The sequence below is a fragment of the Rhinolophus sinicus genome, chromosome 16, assembly GCF_057876585.1.
Source record: "Rhinolophus sinicus isolate RSI-liver-muscle chromosome 16, RSI-T2T, whole genome shotgun sequence".
Lineage (NCBI taxonomy): Eukaryota > Metazoa > Chordata > Mammalia > Chiroptera > Rhinolophidae > Rhinolophus > Rhinolophus sinicus.
Window position 1 is genome coordinate 51,461,932 of NC_142516.1, and position 23,401 is coordinate 51,485,332.

The 23,401-nt window shown below is 37.4% G+C and overlaps 1 protein-coding gene across 4 annotated transcripts in view; it reads right to left on the minus strand.

Moving 5' to 3' along the window:
• The window catches only part of GLIS3 (GLIS family zinc finger 3), a 471,393-nt gene that overhangs the window by 85,148 nt on the left and 362,844 nt on the right, over positions 1-23,401 (minus strand). For 3 of the 4 annotated variants that reach the window (XM_074330482.2, XM_074330483.2, XM_074330481.2), the window contains 3 exons: positions 19,725-19,886; positions 15,974-16,099; positions 15,543-15,653 (listed from right to left, as the gene is read on the minus strand). In XM_074330482.2, the coding sequence (XP_074186583.2) occupies positions 15,543-15,653; positions 15,974-16,099; positions 19,725-19,886 (399 nt within the window). The remainder of the gene's footprint in view (positions 1-15,542; positions 15,654-15,973; positions 16,100-19,724; positions 19,887-23,401) is intronic. The other variant, XM_019729930.3, reaches the window with a different exon arrangement.

The following is a 23,401-nucleotide window of genomic DNA, read 5'->3' on the forward strand; positions in this document are numbered from 1 at the left end:
AAAATAATAGGGAAAGTAGCTTTAAGGTCAACAATTGCTCCTGAAAGAAGCTGGAATTTTTTTTTTTTTTAATCTTTTTTTCCCATCCTTTTATTGGTATCCTCAAGGGTAAAATTTAAACTAAAAGACAGTACAGAGACAATCTAAAGATACACAATGCAAAATCAGAATTATGCAGCAGAGGTACAATGAGACAGTGAGTTTGGTCATTAGTTTACAAACCACTGTTTGCAGGAAGATTAAGGGTCCTTGGGAATTTCTCAAATGTTGCAACACCACACAGAACATTTTAAAGGCAAAATGCACGTAAATGCAGTGTTGCAATTCCACATTGCAAATACCAGCCAGGAAATGAAAAACTGAGGCTTTCGCCACCACAAAGTTAACGTGACTATATCAATGTAAATATCACACAGCTTTCTAACCAAATCATTGGTGCTTCGTGGTGGCAGCATCTGCCCAGGGCTGTGGCAAAAGAGCCAACAGCCATGAACAGCATGTACTGTCAGGGCTCAAGATGTCCGTGTGCAGAGTGACACAGCGGATGCTGTGCTGGGTGTCGAAAAGAAAGAGTGACATTGACAAGTAAGCAAACACAACTGTGTTTGAGTGGTTCCTTTAAAATCATCCTCCTGACATTCATTTTAGAATATTATCTCCTATATTCCTTTAGAAAGCCAAGAAAAACTAAGGAAATGGAATAGTAAAACTCCATTTTAAGATCTGTTCTTAAAGTCTAATAGCAGGATGGGCTCCAGGATAAATTGTGCAGTGACTTCTAAAACACAACCCCATCCATTTTTTCTTTTTTTTCTTTTTAATGCTTCCTGACGCTTGGTTTTTCTCTGCCTTGACATCCAGTGGTTTCAAAATATTCCTTTATTTCCCAGAGACACTATTGAAGCTACCTTCTCCAGATCCAAGTATACTCATCATTTCTCACTTCTTCTGGTCCCATATTCCCATTAAAACCACCTTCCTTTCATAATATCCACAGAGGACAAGACATAGATGCTCTATTGATAAATTAATGGGTGTGAAGGGGCTGTTGCATTGTCTTTGCCATATAACAAAACAAAATTATATCTTCTGGATCTTCTGGAGACAACCCATAACTGGAGAATGATTGTAATAGTAGTGATTCTAAGCATTGTAACAGGCCAGTGGTACAAATCATTTCAGGTATAGGGGAGTAACTCCCAAATCAAACCATGAGATAACTGGTGCTACCCATGGACAGGACCACAGAATCTGAAACAAACATGGATGGAAATATTCAGAATTATATACAGACCCACAATGTATAGAATCATGTCTTTCAAACACCTGTGTTCCTTCTTTCCTTGCTTCAGTCATTTCTTTTGGAAACCACTTTTATTTCAGGATGATCACTTAGGGCCATTCCAGGGCAGGCTGGGGTTATTTGCTATTTGGCTGTTTTCGCACATTTGCAGTCAAGAAGGAGCATCAGGAACCTACTGTTGAGAGGCAATTCTCCACGGGTCTCAAGTTGCTCCATGTGTTAGGAGCAGCGGGGCTGACTCTCTTGCTGGACTATCTTTTTAAGGATGTTTCCATACCAAATAGCTTTTTGAAAATTGACTGGATTGTCTTTTCGTCCTGAGCAAAAGGGAGGTATGCTTATGTCCATTATGAAAGATTCAGGTTCCCTAAGCTCAGAATTTCCATGTTGTAACACAAACTATTGAGTGTGCAAGTGTCATCTTGTAGGATCTGGGACTTAATAAGCAAGCACAAGAAAATGATGATACTGTAGCTATGGTTACTGCTGTGAGTAATAAATTCTCCTTCGTCTCCAACCCAGGAAGCTCATGTCTTCTGCCAGTGTAAAGGAAATGGCGTAAAGCTAACTTATTAGTTTGTACCTAGGGTAAGATCTTAGACTCTTTGGCGTTCCTGCCACCTTCAGAACCATTCCTAGGATATGCAGGGCTCCGCTCAAAAAAAAAAAGAAAATGTTTTCTCAGGGTTCGGTTTATATAATTAATTTGAGTCACCTAAATCAGTATGTCAATATCACACCACAAGTCCAATCTCAAGTGATTCAGCTGAAGAAATGCCACATTGGCCAGCAGAAGTGATCTGCTCACCCTGCCGCCTTCTAGAAATTAGGGTCTACCTATAGGACCCCAGGATGACTCCATAGGCTTGTCCCAGGGCTTGTTAGGGTACCCAGTTGACCCCACATATGGAGTAGAAGGTGAAAGAATGCCCTGAAGGAGAGAAATGGGGGCTAGCACCCTTGTGTGTACCAGTCTGGGTACATGGATGGTACTGCTGGGCCAGCCACCAAAAGGGTGGGAGGGTTAGAGAATTTTGAGGAAGATACTCCAAAGCATGGAGCCCCGTAGGTGCAGAGATCCTCAGTCAGGGGCCCCACCACCATCTTCTAACACAAGGCCACTATAGAATTTCTGAAAATGATCCGCATGCCAAGAACTTGCTGACAAGTTACAAAATTCCCCATGTTGGAAAATCAGACATCCCATAGTAGGAATGGTAGCATCAAAGGAGGGCTAGAAGTCGAGTCAGAAAAACTCAGTTGGAGTAAAGTTCTACTACTGACTGAGTGTGCTTTGTAACGTCATTTAGCTTCTCTGAACCTTAGGTCTTTCATCTTTAAAATGGGATTATGATAATAATATAATACTAACCCTACAGAATGGTTGTTAAGATTAAAGAGGTAAATAGACATGAAAATGGCCAAGAAACTGTGCTCTACACAGGCAGTTAATGTTTATTATTGTGCTTCCCATTTCTTCTGAACTCTTATATCATAAGGGAAGAGAATAAAATGGGTAATTGCACCCATTATGTTATTACTGGATGTTTTAAATGCCAGTTCACCCCTTCTTGCTATCACTGATGGTTGAAGAGATATAGGTGACACTGAATTTGTGAGTGCTTTGCTGTGTTGAAGTCTCTGATCAATTTCAATCTTAATATCTGGGGTGTAAGGTAAGGTGGCTCATAATTGGAGGAGAGATGGGAGGTGGGGAAAACATTATAATGCATCAAGTTCCTCTGCTCATTTATGCCATGATTTAGGGCACCCTCATTTATGACCTGAAAATTGGAGAACTCATTCTGGACATATCTTTCCATATAAAGGAATAAGATTATTAAAACAAACAAACAAACAAACAAACAAACAAAAAGCAAACAAGTAGAGGAATGGATCGTCCCTGATTGCAATTTTGAGTACACAGAAATGAAACTGAGTGTGTATTTGCTTATGTACAAATGAGGAAATGTCAAGGATGTCCTTTGCACTGTCATCTCAAAATGCAATTTCTATTCAAAGTCCACGGTGGGTAAATATTATCTGAATTCCTATAGCTGGTGCTTGTGCGCTAGGCTAGTCCAAAGCACAACTGTGAAACGGCTTCTCATCTGTTGTGCTCTGCCACCTCTTTACCTATGTTTTCCTTTTCGAATCTCTTTTTTCAGAACCCAGTGATGTCCTTGCAAACCCTGTGTAAGGAAAACTCCTCATGGCAGTGATTTTTATTATATACTACAGAGTAGAACGAGTCAGAACAAAGGGGCCCCATAATGTGTTTATATATGATAGAAAAAGTATATGGAAAGATAGGTATCAGTGTTAAACCATTGTAATCAAGTATATCCCAATTCTGTTACTACCTGGCTTCTATATTTCCCACAGGTGACAGTGTCACATTGGAAATGTTAGAAAAATAACTGCTGGAAGTAGGGTGGGAGAGAGGAGAAAAGCCTAACATAGGAGAAAAAATAACCAAGGTTCTAAGGCTACACAACCTCTGCTACCAAAAAACACTCATAAATAGGATCATGAAAGTATGCTTTGAGAAAGTAAGAGATAAGGCTCAGAAACTGAAGAGAAATCCATACTTCACATTTCAACAAGGCAAAAAGATAAAGCCTAGAAATGCAACTGATGACCATACGGCTTAAACTCCATGCATGGAAAGTTTCTAGAAAGAATCGTAAGTTGGTGAGTAGGTCAGAATGAAGGGGGTCCATAGGAATTAGAAGAGAGTTATTGAGAACAACTAGAGAATCCTCATTTCCTTTTTAGCTACTGTTAAGCAAAAGATGCACATATAATGAACCTAAAACCCATCAAGATATTTAGTAAAGTCTCTCATGATCGCATTTTGGACAAGCCTGAGAAACCTGAAACTGATGATAGCCCAGCTGGATGCAGTCATAACTGGATGAGCCACTGTATCTAAGGATATTGATAAACAGAAATATGCCACCTGATTGTCTTGTCTCCTTTCACCGTAAATCCCTAATTCATCCCCCACGTTACCACCCTAATTATCTTTCTAAATCATAGATCTGACCACGGTCTGTGTTTAAACATCTTAACGTAGCATATAAGGCCCTTTAGCATTGGTTCCCTTCTCAACCTTTTCAACCTCAATACTTGCATCAATAGCCAATGAATGACATTGCAGGTCTCATATGACCCTAGTTGAAACTGCATTCTGTGGCATGAAGGAAATGGAGAGAATAGGAAGGAACGCAATCCATATGCTAAAAAATCTGAAAGCTGGGCACTGGGTAATAAAAAATTGTAAGAAAGTAGGGATATTAATGCAGAATTTGTACATCCATCAACAAGGTCATTAATGGAAAAGAAGAAGCATCCTTGGAAGACAGAACTAGAACCCTGTATGTGCCTGTATTATAGGAAGGTAGGTTTTTGACCTAATAATATAAAAAATGTTTGCACCTATTAGACTTGCTTAAACAACAAAAACAGAGATTGTCTTAAAAGTGAGAAAGCTTAAGATTTCATAAAGAAGCTTTATGAGTATCTTTTGGGACTTTCTTAATGTGATTCCCCATCTTGGTCTGCAGGGAGGATGAAGTTGCATTTAAGGACTCTTATAATTCTGATGGACTATAGCTGTGCCCACAGCTGGCCCTGTGTAGTGGCAGTGCAGCAAGCACCCCCCTCCCAAAAAGCCACTGGGGAATAACATCTTCTTATTCCAGTTAAAAAAAAAAACAGCCCTACTGAGGCAGCAACTCTCTGCAGGCATTTAACAGTTCACTCAAGAGTTAGCCCATACTCAACAAACAGTGGCAACAGTGAGCATTTCTGATGTCACATGACACTTTGCTATAGTTTATAAAGAGGGCTCTGGATAGTTGAGTGGGAGAATAATCTTTTGCCAAAATGTTCTGTGGAATGCCAAGATTGCAAACAGTATGTCAAGACTTAACGGACGGCTGGCTATGCATTAGGTGGTATTAACTAATTATGGCGAATGTTCTGTTAGGTCTTTTGGCTTGTAGGAAAACAGCCTATTACCTTTTGGCATCATACGTAGCTCCCTTTCCATTTCTGAACTTTCTCATTCCTCAGAAACAAACTAAAGAGAGTAGAAGTAGTAATAAAAAAATTCATCCTGACTCTATCGGCCAAAAAGAATAAAAACAAAATGGCTCTGAAATATTCAAAAGCACTAAATGTAGGTAAAATAAGACCTTTTCTTTATCACTATTACCACGATCACTATTAAAACATCTGAATCACAGAGATTTGATTCCACTTGATAACTCCAGTGGAGGCTTGTAGAAGCTCAAAGATCTATTTGTCAAATCCCCCTAACTTCTCAAGCAAGAACCCAACTAAACCAGTTGGTGCAGGAAAAAGCTCTCTCCCCCTTAGAAAATCCGTGCTATTATTTAACTTTCACCTTTTCAAACCAGTTTCCTGAGCAGAGATGGAAGACAGCAAGCCGTTTTCCTCTGTATTGTAACACCTTCTCATTAGCCCCACTCCTTGCCCATAGATACCTCCTCTCCAGGACTGAGCTCCATTTACCTAGTGCAGGACTATCATAAACCCTGTGCAAGCGTTTTCTCACTAGTAGCTACAATAAGCCTATGGGATTGCTGTTACTATCTAGAGTTCCCAAATGACAGCCTGAAGTTCAGAGATATTAAGTAACTTATCCAAGGCTGTGTCATTAAACCTGGTGATGTAGGGATTTGAATCCAGGCCCAAGACTCAGAAGTCCATATGCAGAAGAAATAAGCATATAACTCACAAAAGATGAAATAAAATAGCAAATAATTATAATAAGGAAATCAGGAGAGGTCTTCCATCAATTTAGAAAAGGCAAAATCAGGAAACAACCAAGGTCCAAAATGAGCATAAAAGTAAAACTCTTTAGCATGAAATACCCACCCATCTCCCATTCACAAAACAATATCAACAGGGAAACTGACAAATGGCAGGTATTACCAATCCAAAGACATGGATTCGCTGGGTAAGAATAGCCATTAAGACAATCAGTTTGGTGGAAATTTTAAAACACATAAACATGACTACAAAATGTGCCTCTTGTATGAAGAAAAAACAAAGTGGCTATATAAACAATTCATAATTATGCCATGATTTCAGTTTTCATTAATTGATTTTAAACAGCTAAAATATTTTTGAGATTAAAATAAATTAATGGAGGAATCTGGAGTAGAGAAAACCAACTTACTAAAATTTCAAAAACCACTAGTCTTCTTTCTTAGAAACACTTCATAGACAACGTGATGTAATTCTAGTAGTAATAGCTAAACTTTATGGGGCATGTTTAATGGGTTAAGCGTCATGTTAAGTGTTTTACTGTCATTATTTCATTTACTATGACATAAACACTGTATTAACAAATATCATATGATATAAACTTATGACAAAATGATTTAAAAGTTAACATGATGAACTTGTACGATTCTGTAAATTCTCTGATATATAATGCAAAATATGTTAAAAATGTATCCACTTATTTGCTTAAAGTATAAACTTCTGTTACTCTCTTAGCACACTGTCTAAATTACTTGGCATGAACAAATTTGCTTTGAACTGTCTGTCAATGTTATAATGAAATGGAGTGGGACCAGGTATATCCAATAATGAATTTCCTTCTGTTTCCTAGTGAATAATCAATTTGCACTAATATGAATTATACTTTGAGGTTCACCATGCCCCATTGTCATTTGGCTAGTGTCACCTTCAAATAAAGTAAGTTCAGTTAAAGTTTAACATAATGGATTTTAGTTTATGGGTGTGATGGTCAGTTTTGTGTGTCCACTTGGCTAGCTTCTAGTCCCCAGTTATGCAATAAAACAGTCATCTAGGGATTGCTGTGAAGGTACTTTTTTCAGATGTGATTTACATCTACAACCAGTTGATTTTTAATCCAATCAGTTCAATCAGTTGAAAGACCTTAAGGGCAGACTTGAGGTTTCCCTGAGGAAGAAGCAATTCCACCTGTGGACTGCTCACCTGATCCTCGAAGCTAAGCATGAACTCTGGTGCCATCTTGAATCTTCCCCTTCCCCTCACCCCTGACATTCATCCATCACCATTCCTTCTCCACTCATATTCATCCCAACTGCCACTAACCTTGTTCAGACCTCTACTAAATCTTATAAAAGTGTACACTGTCCTTACTGGTGCAATTGCTTCTATTTTATCTCCACTCCACACTTCAATTCACCATCTATACAATCAGTCCACTCCTTGTCAAAATGCAGCTTTATCGCCTCTGATTGCCTCAAGGAAAAAGAGTATATCTTACCATTTTTGTACACCCAAGGGCTTAGTAAAATACCAGACTCAGAGTAAACGTGTGGTAAGTAGGAGTCCATTCTCCAGGGCACGAGAAGCATAGATTCTTCTCAGTTGGGCAAAGTCTTTCTGGGTATTATCACTAAGCTGAAACAGTCACTAGAAGTCCTACACTGCTTTTGGCTCAATGGTCTTTTTGTTTGTTTTTAAACAGTTTTATTGAGGTATAACTGACACACACAAACACACACACACACACAAAACAAAAAAAAACCCTCCATATATTTAGTGTGTACAATTTGATGAGCTTGGACATATGCAAACACCCATGATACCATCACCACAATCAAGGTAACAGACATATTCACTACGTCCAGAGTTTCCACGTGTCCCTTTGTGGGGCTTTGGGGTTTGTTGTTGTTGTTGCCAAAGTGTCTTAATTTTAGAGAGTCAGTGAAATCTGTGGAGCCTATCCCTAGAAAAACAATTTTGCACATAATTTCTGGGATTTCATGAGCTTCCTAAAATCCATCCATCCAGGGAACCCCTCCCCCATTATGGTCCAAGGACCCCAAGTAAATGATCCATGAATAGAACCAAATATCACTGGTCCAAGTTTGAGTTTAATTGCCTCTGGTTTGGGTCTCAGCTTCCTTTCCCTTCTTCATTTGTTAGCTTTTTTTCTTTTTTGTACTACCCTCCAGCATCCATATGACTCCGAAAGACTGGATATACTAATAACTGAAAGATTACTCCGCCTACAAGAATATTCAGTTTTAAGGAAGGAAAATACTTCCAAGAACACTGTTGTTCTGTTGTCAGTCACACTACATTGTCTTGGATCGCAGGTATGTGATATAACAATGCTTTCTACTGAAATAGCTACCCTTTTACCTCTGAGGCCCCGTGTTTGCCTTTCAAGCTAGCTGTGAAGATGGAGAAGTGGAAAAACCAGGGAACTGTAACTTAAGCTAAGTCACGAAGCAATCCATGGCACTGCTTAAAAGAAGCCCATGCCTCCAGACGTCCAATTCAAACACAACTCTAAGGCACAGCCACCTGCCCAGTATCCACCGTGAAAAGTTTTTACATTAGGCTTATCCAAGCCCATGTGTGAAGTCACCCTGAAAATAAATCTTCACAGCTCAGAAAGCCAAGACACAAACAAATGGGAAAATATTGCCCATGGGTATCAAAGACAAAACTCAACTGAAGCTGAAAGGAAAGACAAGAGAACTAGCAGAGACAGCAGTAACTGAACAAGGGAAACGGCACTGGAGAAGCACAGATGAAGAGCGAAAACCTGAGAAGGCCAATGCTGAGCTATGTCATGATATTTTAGGACGTTATATTTAGGCAGCAGAGAATCTGAGCTAAATGCTTTTATTCCCAAATCATTTTCATCAAGAATCCACAAAATCTAATAAGAGAAAGGGAATGAGAAGCTTAGGAGGCTTCTGTCTGTCAGTCAATCAATCATAAAATGCAATTACCTAGGAACTAGTTCCAGGAGGCGGCTGTGTTCGGCTCTGTACAGCCGGAATTGCTCATTAAAGCGTGTGTCAGAGGGTCCTCATTCCTTACAGAGTTGGCCAGAGCTGTGCCAAACACACCTATTTTTTTTTTTTTTTTGGTCCCAATTAAGAATTTTCAGGGGGAATAAAAATAAAACTGTTTTGCCATGTCAGACCAAGTATTATAACGTAATCAAGAACAATATAAATACCCATAGATCCCCCTCTTGCTTTCAAACAATGGAACCTAAGACTTCACTCCTAAACAATCTCTATCACTCCCAGAGAAACTCCCAGATACCATGTTCCAGAAGTATTCTCTGCAAATTTATCACCGTATTTCTCCTACTATACTGAAAGCAAGTGTTTCCATGAATCTCTTGTTGGAATGAAATCTCCAGGAGGGCAAGTTCAGGTCTTGTTTTTAAGTCCTCAGAGCTGGAGCAGGGCCTCACCTGTGAACCACAAATGCTGACCAGCTGAGTGGTTTTTCTTAGGTGCAAGATGTAAGCTACGCATTTCGCTGTCCAGCATCCAGTCCCTCTAATGCCACCATGATGGAGGACAGACTGCAGAAAAGTGCGATTATAACAATCTAAGATGATCCTGACATCTATTGCTGTGCTCTTAGTTGCACTGGGTTCCTTTAAAAGAAGCTCAAACAGGAAGGTACAGTATTTTGACTTAAGCAGTACTTTTAAAAATTTTGCAGCTAATGCATTTTTCTCATTTCTAAAGTGGACATTTGAATGAATGTGTGTTCCTCACCATCTCACCTCAATAGGTCCCCCTCTTTAACTCCATATCAACTCCCTCACCATTTCCTTGCTTGCATTTAGGTGACTTATTTTCTGTTTATCTTTTCTTTGCCGTTGGACTTCACCAAGACAATGTGGCTCTATGTCTGTCTTACACACACTTGCATGTATGGGTCTAATCCAGTGCCTCACACATAAAAGGGGCTTAATATATATTTGGTGAGTGAAATAAATGAAATTCCTTGAGATTGTATTTCTCAAATAATTTACTGGCAGAGTAGTTTGATGAGACGCTCTAGAGGAAAAATAAGATTATTTTGTTGGCTAAGTAATTTTGAGCAATGTTTAATGTTATCTTCCTTCTGGAATATTGGTGTATTCAAAGCTCTGGGAATGCTTGAAGGAGGAAACCACTGAACATTTTTTAATTCAGCATTTCCCAAATTTATGAGAACAAAAATTTTAAAAGTAAAATCTAATGACATCCTGTGGAATGAGTTCCAAAGAACACAGTTTTGGAAACACTGTTTTAAGAGCTAAAAAATATACTGGGGTACTAGGCCCAGAGATGCTAGTATGCATTTTTCTGTATTTACAAAGCTAAAGACAACTTCTCTGATCTCTCCAGAAAGGAACACTAGCTGCTTTTCTCACTAGCTGCTTTCTCTCATAGAAAGCTGCCCCTGCCCCTCCACTTTCCCACCCCCAACGTGAGTTCTCAATTCCTTCTTAATAACTCTAATCACCATGTAGCATCAAAATGCTCTCAAAAGCATAGCTGGTTTTATATTGGACCTGCTTAAAATAGAATCCCCCAAAACAACTGGATTAAACTCTAAATCACTACTATAGACCTAGGGTTCGCTTGACTTATTTTTTTCACTAGTTATTATTAGTTACCATACTATTTTGAACTGAAAATATTTGTTTTACAAAAGCATATCCAGAGCCTCTCTTGAAATCAGTTACTGTTAACTGAGGCATCAGGATATTCAGGCACATATGTCTCACCATTGTTTTGAGGTGCAATGTAAATAATTTGTTACCAATTGTTAACAAGTATAGAACTTAGTGACTCACTTAATTAAAAAAAAAAGTATTAATGCTGTTTTAATGTCTTTCCTGTAATAGCATCACTCTTACTTGAATCCCAGTATGATTTCTTAAATGGAAGAGGAAGGGAGGGGAGCTAGCTCATCCTGAAATGATACATCCATGGTATGTGCCTATTACTGACATTCCATTAAGAGGTGAAATGATTTTTTAGTTTATTCCTGAACAGGGAAAGAAGGAAGGAAGGAGGGAAGGAGGGAGGGAGGGAGGGAGGGAGGGAGGGAGGGAGGGAAAGGAGGGAGGAGGAAACTGTCAACATCTGGGAAGGCCTCTGATTATGTACCCCACTTGTGCATGTCATATAGATGATAACAGAAAACAAGTGAAAAGTGAGTCTCACTAGCTCTTCTAATATATGCTTCCATTTAGGGAGATATATATATATATATTTACTTACTTTTTAAGATTCCAACAACTGCAAGCAAGGTAAACCTATGTGGTACTTAATGAAATTGTTTTTAGTTTTGAGTATATATGGCTCTGAACAGATTCCAAAGCATTTCCAGTTCTACATGAAAAAGAGTTGCATTAAATAGGCTGCTCTATTTTTGCCAGAAAGCTATACAGAGTTGTTCTCTAAGTAGGAAATATTAATACATGTTACATTCACACACTTTCAAAAGCTGTGCTTGGTTTATAACAGCTTTTGTTGAGGTCACAAAAGTGAAGGTCATCAACTACGGTGGGTCAAAGGTGAATGTTTAGCAAACATTTAAGGAATCACACCCAAAGTTTCGAGTCTTTGAGGAAGTGTGAAGTGGATGAAAGATTCATGTCATCTCTAACTTTTGGCCCAGCATTCTTTGCATTCTCTTTTAAAAAGTCCATTTCGATAACAGGCCAGAGTTGAAGGAAACCCCCCTGCTTATGGCACTTGCAAGGTGAAAATAAAACATTCTGATAAAGCTCACAGCCTTGAGGAAAATTTCAAGTGGCTTATTGCCTTAATTTTCTCTTATTTTGCCACTCATTATCAGACAGAACTGAAGGACAGATTCTGCCTTTTGCTCTGCAGGTTAGATTTTATGCTCACTGGAGACTAGCTAGTGACTTGAGTATTTCACTACTCATTTATCTGTGTAGCCCTCTATTTAATGGACTCAAGATCTGCAAAGTGCATTCGATGGAAGAAGTCTGTACATCAGCTGATGGGTTGTGTGTGGGTGTACACGCATTAGACAAAGAGAAAAGTTACTCCGTGCATGCGATGAGCCAAATTATCCCAATTCCTTTGTAGAAGAGTTTTTTTCCCCTCCTCCTCCTTCTTCTTTCTTTATATAGCTTAAATAATATTTATCTGAGATTTCAGGTTCTTGGTTTTCAGTAGGAGAAAACAGGTGTGGGGAAGGGCTACCTGCCCACGGCCAGGGCCTGGCTTATAAGACCTGTCTCTCCTAATAAACATTTGTCTTACGACTGAAGGGGCCTTGTCACTGGCCCTCATTTCAGAGAAGGGGCTCAGAAAGCCAGCAACATTAAGACCAAAATAATGTCACTTAGTGTCTGTGGGACAGGGGATTTTATAAAAGGATTAAAGGGAGGGTATATTAAATGAGTCCATGACTAACAGGGTGTGACAGAAAAGGGTTTTATTCTTTTCAACAAAACAATTCCCTAGGGGTGGGACCATTACTCCACTGTGCCTTTATCACCTTGGAATTTTTATGGTTATTTTTGATGAATTCACATTTTTGTAAAGGCTTTTTTGAAATGATGCCAGGTTTCCATTTTTAATTAAAGTCGTAAATAATCTTAATTCTGCCTTAAAAGGTTTATTGTTTCTTTCTTTCTTTCTTTTTTTTTTTTTTTTATTGCTGCCAGGAAATATTTCAAATACCAAGCCCTGATGTGAGTTAGCAATTAGAATCTCTCCAAGGTCTAGTAACAACATTGTACCATGTAAATATTACACACTGGCAGACCAGCACAAGGTTTGAAAATGAGAACTGACTGATCTCAGGTTTATTAGCACTGCTACTCCTGGGAGTGACATTTCCTCTTTTTACTGGGTGGAGCAACTTTCGTCATTTTAATTTCCAAAAATTAATCCATCACAGATCCATACAGGATTTTTAAAATCTTCAGGTTGACAACACAGGTTAAAATTCAGAAAGTAAACACAGTAGATTTGTGGCTAAGGACTAGGCAATGAAAGTCGGCCAAATCCAATTCAAAGATTTGCAGAAAACAGAGTATGCATCAAAAGCTAATCATTGGAGAGACTGTACCTCATTTTACATATGATAAAATTACGAGAATACAGTAATATTGACATTAGATTATAATACTGCTCCTTGAATGTGTATCCTCGTTATGTAGATTGTCTATTGAATGTTGTCTACAAATTGTCTATAAATTTATATATTGTAGTCTCAAAGTCTGATTTTCTTCTTAAATGAATTCTTTCAGACTCTTTCCAAAGAATTAATTAATTTTAAAAAAGAATCTTTCCCATAACAAAACTACATTTCCTGTATATAGAGGTTGAAGTGTACCATGTTTGAACAATAGAAACCACTAACATTTCTGAAAATATACATTATGTTTCCATACCTACTTTCAATGTCATATTGTTGCTTATATTTGTCTAGACATGGGACCTATATGCTGTCATGTCCATGACAGCTGTTACTATCTATGAAGGCGCTCTCCAATCTTATGATAGGTTTGCCACTGCCGTAAAACCTCACACCTTTGGGAATGTTGGAGGTGGAAAATAGTCATAGTTAGGGGGAAAACACTCTTGGCAAGAGGTTTTTTTGGTTGTTTGTTTTGTTTTTAACAGACACAGTCTATCACTTCAAGTTTATAAGTCATACACAGATAATGACAAAAACCATTAGGCAATGGGCCTGCTGAACACAGTTAACAGTATGCCACAAGAATATCAAGCATCTCCTTATAACTTTATTTATATTATTAATTCATGTAGGAGTTCCTTTGCTCTTTTAAAGTACAAGAACATATCCAATCCATGTCAAACAATCATCTATTGTTAATACTATTATCTGTTGGTAATGATCATCTATTATCAATTTACTGGGATTCTAATTAAAGAGACTTGACTCTATAAAATAAATGATTTTACCAACTGACTTACAAGAGTGGGTATACAATTATGAATATCTATCGTATCTTTCTAATTGAACATTTTTCTAACTCACAAGAAAGAGGTCAAATTATTTCCATATATGAGCCCTCAACTGGCATTGTGCTAACTAACATCTCTCAAGGAAGAAAAAGCTCAAGTAACAAGAAGCCATGAAAGAAGGGAAGATTCTAGTGAGCTAGAAGTCATGGTGACCTGAAAACCATGGCCATGGGTTTCAATCATTTGAAGTAAGTTGAGTCTTAAACTTCCCTTAAATTTGTTATGATGGGCCCTTAAATGAATCTGGTACCAATCTAAACCCAAATGAAATACTCAAAAAGCCAAGATCAGGTCAACATATTTTCTGCCATCATTAGAAGAAACATGTTGGTCCCAAAATGTACAAACTCAATTATTAGGAAATGCCTTGAAAGGTATTAAGCTCCTCATCTCTTGAGATGCTGAAGCACAGCATGGCCAACCATTTGCTGGAGATCTTATGACGTCAGAAGAACAAGACAGGTGGGTTGACTGGTTGATCTTTAACATTTACTCCAAATCTGAGATACTATGATTTCTATGAACTTTGAAAGATGCATTAATCCCTCATTGATGTCCAAGTAATTTTAGGTTCAATTCCTTTCTCAGATTTTCAAACACAGTACCTATTAAGAAACATGTTTTTTTCTAAGTTTAATGTTACGAATGCTTCTATACACGTACAACCTCATGCTAGAGATTCACTTACCTTGTTCACCAGAGCTAAACTGATTTTAGCCAATTAATATTTTATGAAAAAGCACGTATCTCCAAAAAGGATTTCTGTTGCTGTTTTCCCCTATTCAATTTTCTTATTATTTGGATTTAATTTCCATAATAGTCTTGTGTTACTTTCCAGTTTAGGTAACTTACACTAATTTTCTGATTCCTATTATACTAGCTCTCCCCAGAAATTCATTATCTGGCTATATTAGCTATGCAAACCATAGCCTTGCTAATACAGGCAAGACCTTTGAGATACTGAGCGCCTGGCTCCAGACAACTGCGATGAAGTGCGTATCGCAATAAACTGAGTCACAGGAATATGTTGGTTTCCCAAACCATATAAAAATTATTTTTACACTACATTACAGTCTATTAAATGTGCAATAGCATTATGTCTAAAAAATGTACATACCTTAATTTAAAAATACTTTATTGTTAAGAAATGCTAACTATCATCTAAGCTTTCTGTGAGTCAATCTTTTTGCTGGTGGAGGGTCTTGTAAAAAACACAATATGTGGAAAGCACAATAAAGCAAAGTGCAATAAAACGAGGTATGCCTGTATTTCACGGAAGACTTCTCTCATCAAAGAGTCTAAAACATGTTAAACCTTGAGAAGTATAAGAATCTTCAATGCCCTGCAGAAGCTCCCAGTACTGAAAGAAGAATTTAAATGTACTTTTTCTGGCTGGATAACTTCTCTTTTAAGATTACCTTTTTCCTTGCTTGTTGATCTTTGGAAGAATGTGCCTTCACATGCTTTCTTAGGGAACTTGGGTCTGTATAGCGTTTGGTGCATCCTGGAATTTGACAAGCATAAGGTTTCTAAATAAGAAAGAAAGAGAGACATAGCTGTGGTTAAATCATAAAGGTAACTGGGGAAGTTACTCAAAGACTATTGACTTCAGACCATGAACTGTTAGCAACTGACTGATGTGAAATGCTGGGTAACACTTGGGCATTTTATTTAGAAAGCCAGTACGTTTTCATCAAGGCAAAAAGGAAAGTAAGCTTTCAAGAAACAAAGAAATGGCCTATCTTTGATGATTTTTAAGAAACTGCTATAGAGTGCACTCTTACCAGGAAACCTCTTGTAGCATTTCTTAATGTAGAAATTATTAGTAAGCATCTCCAGTCATACTTACAGTTATGTTCCCCTGAAAACAATCTTTGGTACTGTCAGAAACTAGGAAACACATATTCTTTAAGAGGTCAGGTATAAAGAAGCTGTAGAAAAGTCCAGAAAAGACTGGGAATGTTTCAGAAGAAACCTGATTCAGAAAGAGAGAGGGGGAGAATTAAAAGGGAAAATTAGTAGAAAGTGAATAGGAGACAGCAGGTTTCAAACAACAGACACATGAAAAATCAGCCAGAGACACATTAACGTTATTATTACTTGGGCTAAACCTGGTGCTAAACCTGGGTTATGTAAATAAGTCCTTGGCTGAGCGTGATGAGAACACAAGTTTTGGCTACTTCATTCCCCCATGCTCCTGAGATGTGATGTGTGGAGCCTAAGGCTGAGTCTAGAATCTTTTTTATTTTTGTATCTCTCGTGATTGGTATACGATAATTAGGAATGAACGAATGAATGCACTACACTTCGATTCAAATTTTAGCACCGATTCCTACTGTAATTAACAAAAATCACAGCAAGGGTTTGAGAGTATGACTTTTAAGTTGTGAAATAATAAAAAAACCTATGTTTATTCTAAGAACTAAAAAAAAGTCATAACATTAACTGTGTTTATAAGATGTAGTAACAGTCACTCATCTACCTAGTATCTCATCAGATATGACAGCTGTGCCTACATGAGGCGAAATGTAATGAAGAGAACTGAAATCCCATCTCTAAATAGGATTTTTACTTTAGAAACTTGATGTCTTATTGACAAAAAAAAAATAAAAAATTCAGATTTAAAAAAATATTTTGTTCCTGTTTTCATGTGCATTCTTGTCATTTTGCTGACCAACATCTATGTGGATTATATTATTTGCCCTGTTGAAAGTCATATTTATGATTCACTTTTTCTCTGCCATTTTTGATTCCAAGAACAAGGAAAAATCATGAAGGTATAATTTAGTTTGACACTCCCAATTCAAATGCTAAGTTTGATTATCTAATGTATTTGTTCATTGAGTAACTGACTGATTGATTGAATCGCCCAACAGTTCTTATGCTTCGATGATGTGCTGAGCATTTTGTTACATATTAGGGATGTAACAACGAACAATGGATGAACCAGGCTCTCAATATCTCAGTTTTTGCAAAACAGTGAACCAAATATGGGTTGAAGTCATCTGCCAATGAGTTTCCACTGGGTAAATAAAGGGTTTTTTTAACCTGGAAATCTTTTCTGGATTCACACGTCTTTCTTGCCCTAGTCTTCCTTATCCTGCCCTGGCTTTAGGGGAGCAACCAGCCAATACTACGTTGTGACCAACATAAGCTCATGTCTTGTGCATTACAGGAGATGTTGCAAGTAAAAAGAAAAATCTTTGGGCATATTAACATGTTATAGAAATCCAAGCCATTACTATTACCATGGTCACTAGTATTTGGGTTGGAAAGGTAAGAAATGGGTAACGTCATTCTGTTATTTGATTTTGAGATGTTCTTAAAGAAAGCTTGAATTCTCACCATTCCTTCCAGCTGGCCTTTACTCTCTACCTGCTGTCAGCCACCTGGGATCAGTACGCCCAAATAGCAAAGTAAGGGGCTGGTCTGGGTTGTGCTGGTGTGCTGGTCATTTTCTCTCAGACTACCTAAGCTTTAAATGGCATGCTACACTTCACCAAACTGTATTTTTCATTATTTTTAATCTGTACTGTAAAATTACTTCCGGTTTGAATACTAAGAAGCTAACAGAAAAATAAATTAATAAAACTGTTCAGCGTTAGAATTATGAACTCAGCAATCTTTAAGGGAAAGCCATTTTTCTGTAAGTAAAGAATCCATTTAGTTGAAGAAAGATACTTTATGCAAAATTCTGATGGCATTAGCATGGAGTACTTAATAAAAGGGAAGGAGCATCTAAATTCAAGTAACAAATTCTTCAACTACAGTTTGCTTTATGAAATAAATGTTTATTTTCTATACGATTTTAAAAGAGTTTACCAATTTGTTAACCACAAAAACAATTTAAAGGGGAGGTAGTTTGGATCTTAAAGGAAAACTGACGGTTTTAAAAGATTTACTAAAGAAATTATTTTTAAAAATAAAAATAGCTGAGTTTTAAAAGCTACTGCATTGAACTGAATCATAAAATTATCATCTTAGGTAACTTTCCTCAAAAGTTTTAAAAAGGGATATTTTTTTTAAATTCCAAAATGATTTTAGAAAATGCTCTTAGTTTGATAAGCTAAAATTAGCTCAAGCAAAGGAGGATTTTGTAGAATTGTTAACACTTAGCCTCACAATAGTTCTTTCAAACTATAGATAACTAGCTAGAGTAGAAGCAATTTCTCAAGACAATCTTGTCTCATGAATGTTCATTCTTCCATGATAAAGTTTAATGACAAATTGAAAAAATTTATTGGATTCTACCAAGACCATTTTAGACATACAAAATAGGGCATTTTAACATAATTTATTCTTTCTCCTACTTCTACCTTTAAAAAATACTGCTATTCACCAAATTTATTCATTTGATATTCTATTCTGTTGGTCCTAAAATCACTGAATTCAATTCAGCTAGAGCAGAAAGGGTCCATCTCACACCCACATTACTATAATTATATTCCAGATATTTACTAGACAGGCAAACCATCACATTTATGTATATTAGGAGATAATGTTGTTTAGAAGGGTTACGTGACATATAGCTAAAATGACATATCAATATGACTAATAGAGACTAATATAAAAGTTAATAAATATGTCAACTATAACATCAGAAGAATCTTAAATATGTATGAGAAGGTATGTAGAAATAACAGTATCTTTTCAAAATTCAAATTCTGGTGTAGTTTAATAATAGACATCAGAATGTTAACACTGAAAAAGTACTGTCATGAATACATTATTTGCAAGAATGTAGATTAAGAGATCTGAGATGTGTATAATACATTTATTCTAACGTCTTTGTTAAGTGAAGTGAGATTACATATAGTCTACCTGGCCTCATGTAAGGAAATGGCATCAAAACCTGAGAAATGCAACAGAGGTCAATCAACCTAACTGAGAAAATAAAAGAGAGAATCCTAGAAAAGGTATTTGCAAATGAACAAAATGTTGCAGCATTAAGAGGGTTAAGGTGTAATAATGAAAATCAATTGTTCTCAGAGGATTTATGTCAATGGATATGTGGCCGTCAACACATAGAAAACGTGATGAAACTGAACCCTTGGGAAAGAGTTGCTGTTTCGTTTTAGATCACTTAAAGGTGAAAATACCAGGTGGTTTTCAAAGCAAAAGTCCAGATTCACTCTCCAAAACCATGCTAGTTTTAACCATTTTATGTCAAGAAGAAAAGAACCAGAGTTAGAAAAAAAGAAAAAGGGCTTCCTATCTCAAGCAATAGTATATATTGTGTATCTTAGTATATCTTGGTATTTGAATACTTATTTTAATGCCTAATCTGTAATGGTCATTCTCTGTACTAAAATCTATGACATAACAGCCTCTAGACTGCCTTTGTTTTGTACACAGAGGGAAAGAACCCCTTTGTCCCAGGCAGTTAGTTGTAATATTTAGGATACTTGTGACAACAGAAAAGTGAGGAAAGAGCTAAACAGAGCCTCTCTGGCCCTTTACCCGGTTCTATTGCTGCCCTTGGCATTGCCCCTATAACCTGCAGACCATAAAGCAAACACTTTCACCATCCCACTATCAAAGAGGCACTTCCTCACACCGGGGCTTTGGACTGGAAGTTGGAAAACTCCTGCCATTCTTACAGTGTCCAGATGTGTCCTCTGGTGCTTGGCACGGTCACTGGAGTTACTGAATGCCTTCTGACATCCCGGATGCTGGCACAAATATGGCTTCTCGCCTGTGTGACTCCGCAAGTGAATCTTGAGATTTTCGAGCCTTGAAAAGGCCTTCTTGCAACCTTCAAACTGCAAAAAGAAAACAATTTGGGGTTGTTGAGAAAGACCTTGAATGCTTGAGTCTGAGGGACAGAAAAAGAAAAGTCCTTAGTTTGTACTTAGCCTAAAACAAAAAAATAAAATGAAATCCAAACAGTAATACTACTTCTAAAAATATCCATATGTTTATGTGATCTGCATTTTTCCACTGAATATACATGCTACTTTGTGTACCAGAGTTGGGTCCCAAACTGATTTCTGTGATTACTTATGTCAGAGAAAATTCACTGTGAGCCATCTGGCTCCGTTAATAAAAATACAGTAATGCAAGTCTTAAAGATTTATTGAAAAATTAACACACTTTTCCATTTCCAAATTGGTCTAAATTGAAGGAATCAGGAAGGAAGAAACTTTTCACAACTAATAAACTAACAAGAAAAATCACAGCGATGTATGAGAAAAAAGGTGAATTGAAGACCCAAAAGTTCAAGATGTAAAAGGCACGTGTCTGCTGAATTATTATGGTCATAAAGTTCCTTAATTGTATTTTAAGGGGTTTTGTACTCCCAATAGATTGACCTTGTTGACATATAGGGTGATGCCAAACCTAACGAGATAAAGTTTTCAAATATGCTTTCAAAAAGGTACTGAAAGACAATTCATTCAATGCTAAATCATTTTTCAAATAAAGTGATGGTTTTATTTTTATTTTTTTAAAGAAATTTTGTTGCCTCGTTCAATACGACAAGAATTGAAAGTGAAAGACTGAAGATTTCAAAAAATGCTTCATTGGTTTACCAATAATATTTATTGACGGTAATAGTTACTTAATGCCTTCTGGGGGCAAAGTATCAGCTACTGTTTATTAGCTGGTCAAAGTGGTTCTAATCCTTGAAATGCCAACCTAATAAAGAAAATGTGTTACAGAAAGCCTATAAATGAAGCATAAAGGTGAGATGGGCATTTATCCTTGAACTCTTTCACAAAATTTTAATCCATTTGAGTTCCCTCTGCAACACACTTACAAATATGGAAAAACTAACCAGAACAAAGCATAATATGTTTAAAGCAAATAAGAAACCTTAGAGAGGAATGTGGGGGGGGGGGGGGAGGGGCTGGATACAACAGAATATAAATAAAGAAGGTAAATTCAAGATGGCTTCCATTCAAAATTAGCGGGTATAACTTAATCTTACTACAAGTAATTTCATAAAACTCTGGTTCTCTTGCTTCTTACAATAGATGATGGAGTACACTGTTCACGAAGGGGGTGATCCCGAGATGGCTAGGTTTTGGTGACTTGAATTTTCATTTTTAAGTAAAGAATGAACTAAGGAGAAAGAATAGTCAAGTATATCATAAATCTAAGTTGTCCAGATTTTGCATGCTGGGATATTTTAAGAAATTTTAGAAAGTTGCACTTATTTTGATTGAGAGTTATACATGTTTCACAGACATATGTTGGTTTATTTCAATTTTGATATTTTGCTTAAAATAATTTTGGTGTTTTCCTGATTTCTATTTCACATAAAAATAAATATAGCCTGAACAGAAGATGATTGCTGACGAAGCCAACTACTTTTTCAACAGAGTGAAAGATACAATGCCATGTCACTAGAGGGAGAGAGGAGTTAAGGGGCTTATTTTTGGAAACAGGTTTGCAAGTGGGTCCTAAACTGGAAAAGAAAGGGGCTCAAAGTTAACCCCCAATTCACAGTTAAGAGGCCTCTGCTGACCAAACCTGTTTTTAAGATTCTCTCTGAATGACGACTCAGAGCAAACTCCTGGAGCTCAGTTTATTTTATTTGGAATCACTTGGTGGACCACACTTAGGTCTAAAATGAGCTTGTGGTTTTGGACACATCAAACCTGTAGCCTAGTTCCTAGCAAGGCTCTTTTGTAGGGTGGACACCATATTGGGGCCAGCTCCAAGGGTGCGTACACAAACCTGGGTAGGTCCCAGCACCCACTTCCTTCTACAGTCCCCAGATCTTGGTAAGAGAGAAGGCTGCATTGTTTCAACACCAACCAGAAATGGAGAACCACTTGAGAATATACTTGCGAGGTTTCTATGAGTACCGGACAAAGAAGACCCCTGGATCTACCACAGTGTGAATAAAGGGATCCCAGACATGTGCTAGAACTAATTCAAACTGTCCACTGGATCAGACACTAATTGGATGTACGCTAGCATTTCCAAGGTCTCTCTCGTTAAATGTCCAAGTAAATGTGCAGTAAAATGTCCAATTAAAAGTCAACTAACTGTTATTATTGCTGTTAACAGAAGAGATGATCAAAGACCCAGGGGCTTGTTCCATTCCAAACAAGTCAGTGAAAAGTGAATTACATCTCAGAATATCCTGACCATTTTTAAACAGCAAAGATGGAGGAAAATATGAGCACTCAGGCTGAAAAGGACAACAAAGAGCTTATCTGTAAAATCATGAAAATCTAGCTGATCGCAGATGTTTCCTCTGTAACAAGCAAGCCAGGAGACAAAAGTATTTGTAGTGCTTATACTAGCATAGTATTTTCAGAAATAAAGATTAAGAGTGAAGGGGTTATATAGATAAATGCAAGAGAAACAGAATTTCATACACTCAGGGGCTTATAATAGATACCACACACTCACTCTCATTGAAGAAATTCACTTGAAAAAACCATGAACCCCAAACCAGTAAAATCAGGCACTGAAGAACCGACAAATGGCTTGGTGGGGGACCCTACCACCCAACCTACCAGGTGTGTGCAGGGTGCCATACCTGACTGAACTTGCCACACTAACAATTCCGCAAGAGGAAAGAGGTGCTGTTAATTTCTCTAATGGTGTCTGGATGAAACAAAGCAAACAATTCTGTAATGAATCATTATCATTCATTATGGGAATAACCCTGTAATTCAACACAAGAATTTCCTCTCCCTCAGGCAATTCTACGCTTAGATTTATATGTTCAATTAAATGCAAATGCATTAAAAATAAAGTAACACATTTAGGTTTAACTACAAAAGATTGTTACAAAATACACCAAAACTGGATGCTTTGGGTATTTGGGCAAATGGATGCCTGTTTTCCTTATTATTTTTTTCATGTTTTCCAACTCTTGAATGTGTGAGTCTTACTTTTGTAAATGAACATCTACACCTAGACAAGTGAGAACCATAGGCATGTTTCCTTGGTTTGGCCAAATGTTTTCTCATCGAGGTTCCTAAAGCACAAGGTCCATTCTGAGATCTAAGGTCCAAGTTGTCACCTGACTGCTCCTGCCACTGCCACCAACCAATCCCCACACAAAAATGGCCAATATCCTAATCTCAGGTCTTCTTTTACCTGGACTGGCAATGGAACCAGGAAACGAGCGTAGGACCCAGTGTCACACAACTGGGTCACCAGGCCTGAGGTGACCAGTACTTCAAACACAGGCCCAGTCTGGGGAAGATGACAGAAAAACCAACCAACCAACCAAACTCTCAGAATCCAACGGGATAGCAGAAAGAGGAGAAATAGAACACAAAAAGAGAGACAAATGCAGGATGGTAATGTGGGA